Source organism: Natrix helvetica, assembly GCF_964273705.1.
Source record: "Natrix helvetica genome assembly, chromosome: 6".
NCBI lineage: Eukaryota > Metazoa > Chordata > Lepidosauria > Squamata > Natricidae > Natrix > Natrix helvetica.
In genome coordinates this window covers 81,270,895-81,284,755 of record NC_138553.1, presented here as the reverse complement: position 1 = coordinate 81,284,755, position 13,861 = coordinate 81,270,895, and the positions used below count along the sequence as shown (strand labels likewise).

The 13,861-nt window shown below is 47.7% G+C and overlaps 2 protein-coding genes across 2 annotated transcripts in view; one reads left to right on the top strand and one right to left on the bottom strand.

Annotated features, from left to right (window-relative positions):
• The window catches only part of PHTF2 (putative homeodomain transcription factor 2), a 56,874-nt gene extending 47,156 nt beyond the window's left edge, over positions 1-9,718 (bottom strand). The window contains exon 1 of the mRNA XM_081957541.1: positions 9,554-9,718. The gene's annotated coding sequence lies outside the window, so the exon portion shown is untranslated. The remainder of the gene's footprint in view (positions 1-9,553) is intronic.
• A 478-nt stretch (positions 9,719-10,196) lies between these two features.
• On the top strand, positions 10,197-13,248 carry TMEM60 (transmembrane protein 60). The gene is made up of 2 exons (XM_081956757.1): positions 10,197-10,361; positions 12,605-13,248. Exon 2 carries the CDS (start codon positions 12,653-12,655, stop codon positions 13,055-13,057), a length of 405 nt encoding a protein of 134 aa, XP_081812883.1. The 5' UTR covers positions 10,197-10,361; positions 12,605-12,652; the 3' UTR covers positions 13,058-13,248.
• Positions 13,249-13,861: the final 613 nt, after the last annotated feature.

Sequence of the window (13,861 nt, the reverse complement as noted above, 5' to 3'; positions counted from 1 at the left end):
CTGCTACCTTCCCACCAAACGTGGCGCTAGGGATTCGAACCAGCCGATTCTAAGCCCAACCCTCAAATCAAGCAAATTCCAAGCTATCTGACTTCTAATACAAAAGATTTACAGTGTTTATTAGTGCGTTAAGTAAACCTATTTTAAGTTTTGTTACAACTTTTGTAAGTTAAGCTTTTCGAGCGGCTACAAATCTGTTCTAAATATAAAGGTAAAGGTTCCCCTCGCACATATGTGCTAGTCGTTCCTGACTCTAGGGGGCGGTGCTCACTTCCGTTTCAAAGCCGAAGAGCCAGCGCTGTCCGAAGACGTCTCCGCGATCATGTGGCCGGCATGACTCAACACCGAAGGCGCATGGAACGCTGTTCCCTTCCCACCAAAGGTGGTTCCTATCTTTCTACTCGCATTTTTGACGTGCTTTCAATCTGCTAGGTTAGCAGAAGCCGAGACAAGTAACAGGAGCTCACTCCGTTACGCGGCGCGCTAGGGATTCGAACCGCCAAACTGCCAACCCTTCTAATCGACAAGCTCAGTGTCTTAGCCACCGAGCCACCTTGTCCCTTTTGTTCTAAATATAAATATACCCAAATATCTCCATCTTGCATGGTATCCAAAACCTGCTTTCAGATTAGAAAATGTTGCTAAACCAGCCAGGATTCTTGTTTCCAAAAAAGAATTCAGATTCGTAGAGTTTCATTGCAAAACCATCTGCAATAACAATTTTGTTCTCTCTCTCATTCGGGACATATTTTCGTGGCGATATATTTGCAACCTTCCTCATACAAGAACTGGGTTTGGCTAAACAAGCTGAATGCCAGGTCGTAAATTATCTAGTCATAGGCAAGAGGGATCTCATTCTCCGTTTGCGTGATGCTTGTTTTTAAAGGAAATTTTGGCCAGCCCTTTTTTTTTGCCTGATGCCGCCCTGGAAAACACACACAATAATATTTTCCCACAGAGCCCGAAACGGTTGAATTTAAGAAACGCCACAAGAAAAAAAAAATAACCAATGGGGTAAAATGTAAGCTGACGGCAAAAAGGGATGATGAGTAGAAGCGGAATTTCTATATATAACTATTATTTTTAGAAAGAGGCGTTCAAAATAAGTTGCTATTCCCAACGCTTAATTCTTCCTGGAAAAAGAACGGTCTCTGATTGCCAAAATCCAACACACTCACAGTTCAATGTTTTGTGTGTGTGTCTACACATCAGGATTCAAATGATGGAGCTTGTCTATGACAACTTGACATGTCCAACTCAACATGTCCAACACGACATGTCCAACTCGGCATGGTCAACTTGACAGGGCCAACATGACATGACCAACAAGACATGGCCAACAGGACATAGCCAACACGACATGGCCAATTTAAATTAGTTTAAATAATTAAATCGAATTGTTGAATTGTCTCACACTGAGTTGGCCATCATGAGTTAGTTCCAGCGAATTGTCCCTACAACTAACTAGTCTAAAAGACATTTTAGTCTAATAGTCATATGGGTATGTCTGGTTTAATGAAAAGAAGGAGTAGGGGAGAAATGATAGCCATATTCCAATATTTGAGGGGCTCCTATAGAAAGAGGAGGAGGTCAAACTATTTTCCAAAGCATCAAAAGACAAGACAAGGAACAATGGATGGAAACTAACCAAGGAGAGACGACCACAATTGAGGCTAAAATGCATGTTGCTAAGCGAGACAATTATTCTGCTCTGTTTTATGGCCTTTCTTGCCACAATTATTAAGTGACTCGAACTAGCATTCCTCTAGTTGTTCATTTGGTCCCTTGGTTGTTATGTCAGTCTGTACTTCCTCATTGAGTTTGTTTCTCAGAAAGTCGCAAAGGGGGGTGGGGGGGGGGGTCACGTGACCTCAAGACACTGCAACCGTCATAAATATGAGTCAGTTGCCAAGCCTTTGATCACATGACCATGGGAAGGCTGCAATGGCTGTATGTGTGAAAAACAGTCACAAGTTACTTTTTCCAGTGCTGTTGTAACTTTGAAAAGTCACTAAAATGATTTGTTGTAAATCAAAAACTGACCTTACATATGAAGGTCATATCTCAATCGGAGACAGTAGAAAGAGTAGAGTAGAGTAGAGTAGAGTAGAGTAGGGTAGGGTAGGGTAGGGAATGGGAAGGGAAGAATAAGCTGGAAGGGACCTTAGAGGTCTTCTAGTCCAGCCCCCTACTCAAGCAGGAGAACCTATACCATTTCAGACATGTGGCTGTCCGGTCTCTTGTTAAAAACCTCCACGATTTCTGGTGGCAAGCTGTTCCATTGATTAATTGTCCTCACTGTTAGGAAGCTTCACCTTAATTCCAGGTGGCTTCTCTCTTTGGTTAGTTTCCACCCATCATTTCTTGTCCTGCCTCCTGGTGCAAATGGAGTTATATAGAGTGAGGGACGACTGACACAAATTGAAAAAAAAGAAAGAAAAAAGCCAGCAGAAATCTATGGTTTTCAGTCAAAATTCCTGCTTCAACCAGAATAGAGAGAGAGGGCAAGGGGGGGGAGGGAAATGTTGACCGCTTGAATTCTTTGCTTTATAAAGGTCAAAAACCAAGAATGTTGAAAGCGTTTTAAATTCCTGAAGATCTCATTTCTGGAATTAAAGGAGGAGAAATCCCAAATCCGATAATATCCATTGAACGAGGTCTCCGTAAATCAAAAGCTAAGGGGAGGGGTGAAATTAATGGAAGGAAGTAGAATTTATTGATTTTAGTAAAAGCTCTGAGCTTCGTTGTAAGCAATGCTAGAGATCCATTATTTAAGGCATTGGATTTCCAGCCTTAGCAGCACATCCAGAAATTGTGGGAGCTTCATCCCTGGAGGCTTTCAAGAAGAGAATGGACTGCTCTGTGACAAAAATGGCGTAGGGTTTCCTGCTTGGGCAGGGGGTTGGACTAGATGACCTACAAGGTCCCTTCCAACTCTGTTAATCCGTATCTGTATTATTGAATGGACTACAGCAATGTTTCTCAACCTCAAGAAGGTCCAAGTGAGAGAATTCTAGGAGCTGAAGTCATATAATATATGTGGGTCTATGCATAACTTTGTATTCATGTGTTTTTTGTTGTGCTTCTGCGGTGCATATTGGAGGTGGTGAGCCTTTTGAGAGCTGTATGCAATGAAAGAGCCTCTTGATGCGGGTGAAGGAGGAGAGGGCAAAAGTTGGCTTGAAACTCAACATTAAGAAAACTAAGATCGTGGCATCCGGCCCTCTCAATTCCTGGCAAATAGATGGGGAAGAAATGGAGGTAGTGACAGATTTTACTTTCCTGGGCTTCAAGATCACTGCAGATGGGGGCTGCAGCCAAGATATTAAAAGATACTTGCTCCTGGGGAGGAAAGTTATGGCAAATCTAGACAGCATCCTAAAAAGCAGAGACATCACCCTGCCAATCAAAAGTGTGTATAGTCAAGGCTACAGTTTTCCCAGTTGCAATGGATGGCTGTGAAAGTTGAACCATAAGGAAGGCTGAATGCCAAAGAATGGAGGCCTTTGAACTCTGGTGCTGGAGAAGACTCCTGTGAGTCCCTTGGACTGCAAGGCCATCCAACCGGTCAGTCCTAGAGGAGATCAACCCTGACTGCTCTTTAGAAGGCCAGATCCTGAAGAGGAAACTCAAATCCTTTGGCCACCTAATGAGAAGGAAGGACTCCCTGGAGAAGAGCCTCATGCTGGGAACGATGGAGGGCAAAAGAAGGAGAAGGGGACGGCAGAGAAGGAGGTGGCTGGATGGAGTCACCAAAGCAGTCGGCGTGAGCTTAAATGGACTCCAGAGGATGGTAGAGGACAGGAAGGCCTGGAGGAACGTGGTCCATGGGCTTGCGATGGGTCGGACACGACTTCGCAACTAACAACAACAACACAACAAAATTTCATTTTAATGTATGCCAATTCGTGTAACATTCAAAGTGACAATAAAGTTATTCTAAGTCTAAAAATCTAGTCTACCCATCTTCAAGTACCAGGGGTTTGAAAAACACTCAACTACAGCTAGTCCTCGACTTACAACAGTTCACTCAGTGACCGTTCAATGTTACCATGGCGTTGAAAAAAAGTAACTTAGGACAATTTTTCACACTTACGACCATTGCAGCATCCCTATGGCCACGTGATTAAAATTCAGGTGCTTGGCAACTGACTCATATTTATGACGGCCGCATGACATCGTATGATCCCCTTTTGCGACCTTCGGATGAGGAAAGTCAACAGGGAGACCCGATTCATTTAAAGACCACGTTACTCATTTCAGAACCGCAATCGTGGCAAGAAAAGTTGTAAAGCGAGGCAAAACTCAGCTAACAAATGTTTCTTTTAGCAACATAAAGTGTTGGGCTCCATTGTGATCATAACGCGAGGACTATTTTTCAGAATAAGGCGTGTTCAAGGTGATCCGCTATGCTTAACCAATGGTAGCTATTTGGATCCAGGACGAAGGATTTGATGCAATAATTTCTGCATTGGATCGTGTGCAGTTTACGAGTAAATGTAATTAAATCCAAAACATAATGTAATTAGGATTTAACATTAGACAAACAAGCAGAATCCTGCCAAGTTCTGCTTTTAAGGTGAATAACCCCCAGTTAATTTACAGGTACATACAGGTAGCCCTTATGACCACAATTGAACCCAGAATTTGTCTTGTTAACCCAAGACAGTTAAGTGAGAATTGCTTCATTGTATGACCGGAAAACGGTCAGAAAACAGGCAGTTTTTTGGGCTGTTTTCCAGGCCTTTTTCAGGCAGGTTTTTTCGGCTGTTTTCAGGTCTTTTTCGGGTGGTTTTTGGCCCATTTCGGCCAGTTCCAAGTGGGAAAAAAAGATTCGGTCCAGCCAGTTGGTCTTCGCAGGTGGTGGCCCACAAGAAAATGCCCCCAAAATAGGCAGTTTTTCGGGCTGTTTTCCAGGCCTTTTTCAAGCACGTTTTTTGGGCCGTTATTAGGCCTTTTTTGGGTTGTTTTTGTCCCTGTTTGGCCAGTTTTCCAGTGGGAAAAAAGACACTCCATGCATCGGCCAGCTGGTCTTTGTGGGTGCCGGACTGCCAGAAAACAGCCAAAAAACGGGCAGTTTTTCCGGCTGTTTTCCAGGCCTTTTTCAGGCCGTTTTTGGCCCAGTTCAGCCATTTCCAAGTGGGAAGACATTGTGCGTGCTGGCCAGCTGTTTTTCGGGTTTCCGACGCTCGCCACCACTGTTATATATGCTGACAAGCAGCAAGACGTTTTGATTTACAACAGTAGTTTCTTTTTCTCAGAAAAGAAAAAAAATCAAGGCTGGGGATTGCCCCCAAAGGATCACCGTGAAGAGTTCTGGATGATGACAAAACAGTAGAGAAAAGTCTACGGAGGAAATTCTCCAACCACAGAAGAAAACGGAGCTTCTAAGAACTCCAGTCAAGGGGAAGGAGGAACTGAGAGCGAAGAAGAAGATGAAGATGAAGATGAAGAAGAAGAAGAAGAAGAAGAAGAAGAAGAAGAAGAAGAAGAAGAAGAAGAAGAAGAAGAAGAACAACAACAACAACAACAACAACAACAACAACAACAACAACAACCAACTTTCAAACCCTCAGCTACCTTACATGCACATATATAAAATTCCCCCAGGATGGTTAGACAGATAATTCTTTTCTCAATTCTCTACAGAAAATCCACTTATCGAGTCTTCTTGAATCTCTGCAAAATATAAGGTGAAACAAAGCTCTCTAAGCGGAAACAGCAACCGAAATGTACAGAAATGAATATTGAAGGGCCCTCAAGCCAGGAGAAATTCCTGCCAACCACCTCACCTCACCTTCATGTCATCCGATAGAATCGAGCGATGGCGTTTTTAAGCCACACCTGGCATGTACAACTATAATAACCCTCTGCGGACTATTTACACTCCAAAACTTTTATGTATCCTTTCTTTCCCTCGTTGTCTCTCAATGAACAGCCGAATACGATCACTGAAAGAAAACACGGTTTTAAGAAAAGAAAAAGAAAAAGGTTTCTTCCTTTTTAATTTTTAGCAATTAATTATCTCCATCCTTCTCAAATAAACTATCCGACTTCGGTCTTGAGCACAATAGAAGCAAAACAAAAAAAAATATTCTACCACCGACATCTGTGAGCTCACGAAGCTGAAATTACCTGTGCATCAATTAAACAGATGCCCTGACAATACAAGTCCTCATTTCATGCCTCTTCCCTACTCTTCTCTGCATTTCAAAAAGCCAGCTTTTTTAACATTATTATTATAAAGATTCCTCAAAAGAAGAATTAAGCAATATGCCAGGCCTGTTAGCCTTAACGTGCCGTATTTCTGCTTTGCAGAATTTCACATTACCTTCGGTTAAAAGCTGTCACGATTCCACCGGTCTGGAGATAAGCACCCCGGCCACACACACAAAAACTGAGCTCCTTTTAAAACGTCAGCTCTGTTGAAGCTTTGGTCTACTCAGATTGTGTTTCTAGATGACCTCTTAGCCGTGCAATAACTAGAGGGGCATCTCCCGATTAGGAAACTTTATTCTGGCCCTCAAACTTTTGGAGAAGTTTCTGTAGGCTGCAGCTTTTCCCCAAGTTGGATGTTTGATCTTTCCAAAGCACCTGAAGGCCAGACAAGGAGTAATGGATGGAAACTAATCAAGGAGAGGAGCAACCTAGAACTAAGGAGGAATTTCCTGACAGCGAGAACCATTAATCGATGGAACAGCTTGCCTCCAGAAGTTGTGAATGCTCCAACACTGGAAGTTTTTAAGAAGAGATTGGACAACCATTTGTCTGAAATGGTAGAGGGTAGAGGGTCCCCTGCTTGCGGGCTGGACTAGAAGACCTCCAAGGTGGAACAAGCTTGCCTCCAAAAGTTTTCTGACCCAGCTCCCAAACACAACAAAAAAGTTAACTCAAAGATTCCTTTATTAGGAGTCCCGGCAAAAAGTTTCTCTCTCACCGTAGGCTAACAAGTCTGCCACATCTATTCATCTCCGCCCCCTGCCTTTTATCCCCAGAGCTAGGATGGGGCTTCACTCTTCCGTCCCAAGGACCGGCCCATAGATTTCCACTGCTCTCCTCTCCTCTGCCTTCTGCACATCGGTGCGTCAGGCACTGGACCCGGCTGTTCCTCCTCTTTCTCATCAGTCACCTCCAGATTTGGGGGCTGTTGACTCTCCATCTGAGGGCTAACGGACGGCCCAGGCTTCGCCTTTGTCTCTCTCTCTGCTAGCTCCATTCCCTCTTCCTCCTCGGAGCTCTCAGGTGGCCTTAATGCTGACCCTGACTCCTCCTCTGATTTGGCTGCTGGAGGGGCCGGCGTCCAACAACAAGAAATCATGGCTACTCCATCACTGGAGGTTTATAAGAGGAGATTGGATAACTCTTTGTCTGAAATGGTGTGGGGTCTCCTGCTTGGACTAGACGAACTCCAACTGTGCTATTCTGCTGTTCTTAGGGGAGTGGGTTTTCCTCACGTCTCTAGAGCCCACTTCTCTCATTTTGATCTTACCTACAAGGATAATCCTAAGAGGAGTCCCCAGCAAGAGTCTCACTCTTATATTACTCCCACCAGACAAAAGATGGGGGGGGGGGGAATTCAATGACCTCTTCTCCCTCAGCATCTGAAGATCAAGACAGACACCCCAGGATAGATTAAGGTAAAGGTTCCCCTCCGCACTTCCGTTTCAAAGCCGAAGAGCCAGCGCTGTCCAAAGACGTCTCCGTGGTCATGTGGCCGGCATGACTCAACACCGAAGACACAAGGAGCGCTGTTCCCTTCCCACCAAAGGTGGTGCCTATTTTTCTACTTGCATTTTTGACGTGCTTTCGAACTGCTAGGTTGGCAGAAGCTGGGACAAGTCACGGGAGCTCACTCCGTTACGCGGTGCGCTAGGGATTCGAACTGCCGACCGTTCTGATCGGCAAGCTCAGCATCGCAGCCACTGAGCCACCGCGTCCCTATTCAGGATTGATTACCCACTTTTTAAAACCTACATACCAGCCAATAAAGCTTAAAATTTCCTTACTTCCACAGGTTTTGGCATTCGCCCCGAAAAGAAACTCCCGGGCACGGCCAAATGGGAGACATGCCTCAGGAGGCATCACCCAACATCTTGCTTAATCTGCTCACTGAAATAACCCCCGTCCTGCCTTCACCCAAAACCAGGGCTGTTTGCATCACCATAATCACCATTTTCTCCTTACTGCAGAGCGTTGTAATTAGTTCTGTTTTGCTATCTTTCTCTCTCTCTCTCTCTCTCTCTCTCTCTCTCTCTCTCTCTCTCTCTCTGTGTGTGTGTGTGTGTGTGTGTTTTAAATCTGAATTACAGAAGTGGGAATGGTAGAGCGCCCAAAACACAAGCGATACACTCAAATCAGCCAGAAGGAAGCAAACTAATGGATTTTCCACCGGAATCTACCTGTCAGTTTAATTCAGTTTAGAATTAAATTAAATCTTAATGCTGAATTAAATCTGAATTACTCAGGGCTGCTTCCCTGGGAAGGATCCAGGCAGGTGGGTAGTCAAGCAGGAGTGCCAATGCAATTGCAGAAAAGCTGCTAGGGGGGGTCCTGACTCTGCCCCTCCACCATTCCATCGTCCTGCAAGGGGGCAAAGCAGCTGAGACACCCCCCTTGTAGAGGAGGGGAGGCGCTCCCTCCCTGGGAGGGGGCCAAGCAGCAAAAACCCCTTCCCAGGGGGATCTTTGCTGCTTTGCATCCCTTCCTACTCAGCAAGGAAGCCGCCAAGACCCCCCGCCTTTTAGTGAGGGCCCAGAGCCCCCCACCTGACCTTTGCATGGGTTCCCAACCTCCTTAAGGGGGGACCAAGCAGATCCAGTCCTACGGGGGTGCAGAGGCCCCTCCTCACCTGTGCCCTCCCCTCCTATCTCCCTGCAAGGGGGCAAGGAAGGCAAGACCCCCTTTTGGGGGGAAGGGTCCAGAGCCCCCACCTTAACCCCTGAATCCCACCTCCCTCCGAGGGGACCTAGCAGCAGAGATCCAGCCCTAAGGGGGTGCACAGAGCCCCCTCCTCACCTGTGCCCTCCCCTCCTCCCTCCCTACGGGGGGGGGGGGAGCAAGCAAGATCCAGTCCTAGAGACCCAGCCCAGAGCCCCCTCCTCACCTGTGCCCTCCCCTCCTCCCTCCCTGCAATGGGGGCAAAGCAACCGAGACCCCTTTCTAGAGATCCAGCCCAGAGCCCCCTCCCCATCTGTGCCTTCCCCCCTGCCCTCCCTGCAATGGGGGCAAAGCAGTCGAGACCTCTTTCTAGGAGAGCCCACAGCCCCCTCCTCACCTGCGCCCTCCCCTCCTCCCTCCCTGCAAGGGGGCAAAAGCAGCAAAGACCCCTTTCTAGAGAGAGGGGGGCATGCAACCCCCCCTTCCTCTGCCTGGCAGGCAACGACGCCCCCCCTCCTGCCTCCCCTCCCCAGTCACGTCGCCCTCCTCCAAGGACAACCCCCCCTACCCAAATCCTGGCTTTGCCTCCTCCCTCCTCCTCCTCCTCCCCGGAGGCGTCAGGCCCCCCCCAGACCCTTCCCCTCCCAGCTGCAGAGCGGGGAGGGGGGGCACTCACCGGTTCTTCGCTGCCTGCAGGCGAGGGGCGGGAGGAGGAAGACTCCCCCGCCCTCCCCAAAAAAGAAGAGCCTCTGCAGAGCCGGGAAAGGGGCAGCGGGAGCAGCGCGTGGTGGTGGTGGGGTGCGCGCGCGCGCTCCCGTGACGGGGGAGGGCGAGAGAGAGAGGGAGGGGGGGGAGGAAAAGCAGCGGCAGCAGCAACAGCGCGCCGCCGCAGGAGGACGGACGGACGGACGGAGCGGCAATCTGGGCTCTGCTCGCCCCGCCCCCTTTCCTCCTCGGCGGGGCGAGCAGAGCCCAGATTGGGCGGAGCGAAAGGAGGGACCCGCGGCGCGCGAGGCTCGAAAAAATCCTCTCACGTGACTCGAAAGCCCTCCTTCGCTGATTGGGCGAGACGTCCGGGGGAGGGGAGGGAAGGAGAAAGGGGCGCGGCCCTCAAAGCGCTTGGCTTGGCTAGCTTGACTTGATTGACGGGTGCGCGGCGAAACCATCCAAAGGGAAATGACAGCTCCCGCGGAGGTGGGTGGGGGAAAAAAAAGGGGGGTGGCTTCAAGAGAAAACGATTCTTGATAGGCAGCTGGACTGCCGAATAGGGGAGCGAGGGAAGGAAGGCGCCGCGCGGGAATGACAGGCAGCGCCTCCAGCCGATGAGAGCGGCGGAAACGAGCCGAGGGCGGCCAATGGGGAGAGATGCGTGGTGGAGCGGGGGGGGGCTCTCCGTCTCTCTTCTTCTCGCTGGTCAGGCGGGCCCGGCAGGTGCCGTCCTAGAGCGGCGTCGCTTGGCGGGCGCCCATGGGGTCCTGAGGCCGGTAAGTAACGGCCTTTCCTGCCTTTTCGGGGCTCTGGAGACGAGGCCGGGAAGAGCCGGTCGGCCTTGCTTGCCTTCCGCCGCCGCGGGGCCCAGGCCGGGCTCGGAGCCTTCCTCCGGAGCCTCCCTGAAGCGGCCTCGGGCCTCTGTGCGGTGGTTGTCGTGGGTGGGGGTGAGGGGCGAGGACGGGAGGGAGGGAGGGGGGTCTCTTTCTACGCCCCCCCCGTCGCCCCATGAAGAGCTGCCTCGTGTGGAAAGGTCGAGGGTTTTTTTTGGGGGGGGGGGGAATAGCTTTTTTTCCGCCTGCGACTCTGGAGCCCCTTTTCGGCCTTTTAGCCAAAGGCCCAGCGCTCACGGGAGCCCTGATGTTGTTCCCTAGTTGGGTCACGCAACGTCCGCAAAGAGAACAAGCCAGCTCAGAAAGGATCAAGGACCCCCACAGGCCTCCTCCTTTTCTCCTCCTCCTCCTCCGCAAACCCCACTCCCTCCTAGCATCCCTGATGGTGTTCCCTAGTTGGGTCTTGAAACGTCTTCAGGGGGGAAAAAAACAAGTTCAGAGAGCACCAAGGACCCCCACAATCCTCCTCTTCCACTCCACAAACTCCTCTCCCTTCTAGCATTGATGAGGCTACCTAGCTGGGTAAGGAAATGTCTTCAAGACAAATCACCTAAGCACACCTTCCCCTCTACAAACCCACTCCCCTCCTAACACTGATGAGGTTACCTAGTTGGGTAATAAATGCCTCCACAAACTCCACTCCCTTCTATCCTGATGGTGTTACTTAGTCTGGTAATAAAACATCTGCAAGAAAACCAAGCTCAGAGAGCACCAAGGACCTCCATAGTCATCTTCCTCTTCCCTCTCCTCCACTCCACAAACCTCCCTAGTAGCACTGATGATGTTACCTAGTTGGGTAATGAAATGTCTGCAAGAAAACCACCAAGGTCAAAGAGCACCAAGGACCTCCATAGTCCTCCTCCTCCACCACCCCTCCTCCTCCTCCACTTTTCCCCTTGTAGCACTGCTGACGTTACCTAGTTGAGTCATGAAATGTCTGCCAGAAAACTTAACAAGCTCAGAAAGGATCAAAGATCCTCAAAGCCACGGTCGTCCTCCTTCACAAATCCCACCCTCTTCTAGCACCCCTGATGGTGTTACCTACTTGGGTCATGAGACGTCTGCAAGAAAATAATCAGGCTCAGAGAGCACCAAGAACCCCACAGTTCTCCTCCTCCTCTACTACTCCATAAACTCCACTTCCTTCAAGCACTGATTATGTCACTTAGTTGGGGAATGAAATGTCTGCAAGAAAACAACCAAGCTCAGAGAGCACAAAGGACCCCTTAGTCCTCCTCCTCAAACCCCACTCCCTCCTAGCACTCCTGTTGATGTTCCCTAGTTGGGTCCTGCAAATTCTTCAAGGAGACCATTAAGCTCAGAGAGCACAAAGGACCCCACAGTCTTCCTCCTCCTCATCTTCAAACCCCACTCCCTTCTAGTACTTATGCTATTACCTAGTTGGGCAATGAAACGTATGCAAAAATAAATAAATAAAGCCACCAAGCTCAGAGAGCACCAAGGATACTACAGTCCTCCCTCCTCTTCCTTTCCACACACCCCACTCCCTTCTAGCACTGATGCTGGTGCAACATCATCACTGTCAAACTATTTACTAAATCTGCATTACTGTTACTATTAATCTTCTCATCGTTCCTATCACCCATCTCCTCCCACTTAGGACTGCAGGACTGTAACTTTGTTGCTTGGGTCCTTATGATTTATATTGATTCTTAGTATGATTTGATTGCTTATTTTTACCCGATGACTATCATTAAAGGTTGTACCTTATGATTCGTGACAAGTGTATCTTTTGTTTTATATACACTGAGAGCTTATGCACCAAAGACAAATTCCTTGTGTGTCCAATCACACTTGGCCAATAAAGAGTTCTATTCTTACTCCTATTCATTGTCCTATTCTATTCACTATTCTATTCACTATTTTTCTTCTCCCCGCCCCTCCCGTTCTATTCTATATTCTATTCTCTCCAGTGCAAATGAATTAAATGGAACAAGTAGAAATTTCCCATTCGGTTTTATAGAACTCATAAAATTCCTAGTTCACGTTATCCCCTGGTTTTTGTTTTTTGAAAAATAGCAAAAGCTTAATGGCAGAAATATGCAGAATGTCTTTTTATATGCTTTTACCCATCACCTTATTTTTTTTTCCCCTTTTTATTCTAGGGTGTTCTCTTTTTCTGTTTTGGCTACTGACCTACCAAGGCTGTTTAAATGAGAATGTCCTTGGCCCAGAGAGTGCTTCTCACGTGGCTTTTTACATTACTCTTCCTGATCATGTTGGTGTTAAAGCTGGATGAAAAGGCTCCCTGGAACTGGTTTCTCATATTTATCCCGGTTTGGATATTTGATACCGTCCTCCTCGTGATGATCATCGTGAAAATGGCTCGTCGTTGCAAGTCCGGCTACGATCCTCGCAACGGTTCTCAGAACCTCAAGAAAAAGGCTTGGTACCTTACGGCGATGCTTCTGAAGCTGGCTTTCTGCCTCGCTCTGTGCGCGAAACTGGAACAATTCACCGCCATGAAACTTTATTACGTCTTTATTCCCCTTTGGATTCTGCTCATTGGAGGGATGATAGAACTGGGCTATAATATTTTCTACGTAAGGAGGGACTAAACTTCCCCCCCACCCCATCCCAACATTCCTGACGTTCAACTTTTTTTTCCAATAACGCTGCGACGAGCTTTACCGCCTCTAAAAGGAATGATTTAAAATAGGCATTTGTTCTGCAAGTTGTTAGGCGTGGTTCTTCGGTATGCCATCTGATCTCCATGTATATATTGTAAATAAAACCACCTCATATTTTCTGTGGTTTCTACATTTTAAGTTCTTGGCCTCCGACGTGCCTATCGAGCGAGTCACGGTATACAAATTTGCAATTACACAGCCGTACACCAGAAACCTTAGTATTTTTGCTGTTGTTTTCAGCAATTCTACTCAAGTTCACCGTCTTTCCAATGTGTACAAATGCCTCAGGTTAATAATTCTGGTAACGAAACCTGCACTTCGGGACATCCAAATTGCAGAAGGCGGTTTTAAAAAAGGTATCCAAGAAGATGAACAAATTCTTGCAGATAATCAAAAAAAAAAAGATAAAGTAAAATGAGAATTGGGAGGGTCAGGGGAAGGGAAGGAGAAGGGAAAGAGGAAAAAGTGTAGGATAAATGGGAAAAGTCAGCCCTTTTGGTGCAGTAGAATAAGGCAACTACATACAATCTCAACTTTTTAAAGGTAAAGGCTTCCCCTGGCCGGTTGTCTCCATCTGTAGAGTATGGTGCTCATTTCCGTTGCTTGGCCGAGGGAGCCAGCATTGTCCAAAGACATTTTCCATGGTCACCTGGTCAGCATGGCTATATGCCAAATTTCCACAGAATGCCGTTATCTTCCCACTGAAGTGGTATCTATTTGTCTATTCGCATT

Coding starts and splice junctions, on each gene's coding strand:
- TMEM60 (XM_081956757.1), top strand. CDS start 12,653: ATGAGAATGTCCTTGGCCCAGAGAGTGCTTCTCACGTGGCTTTTTACA.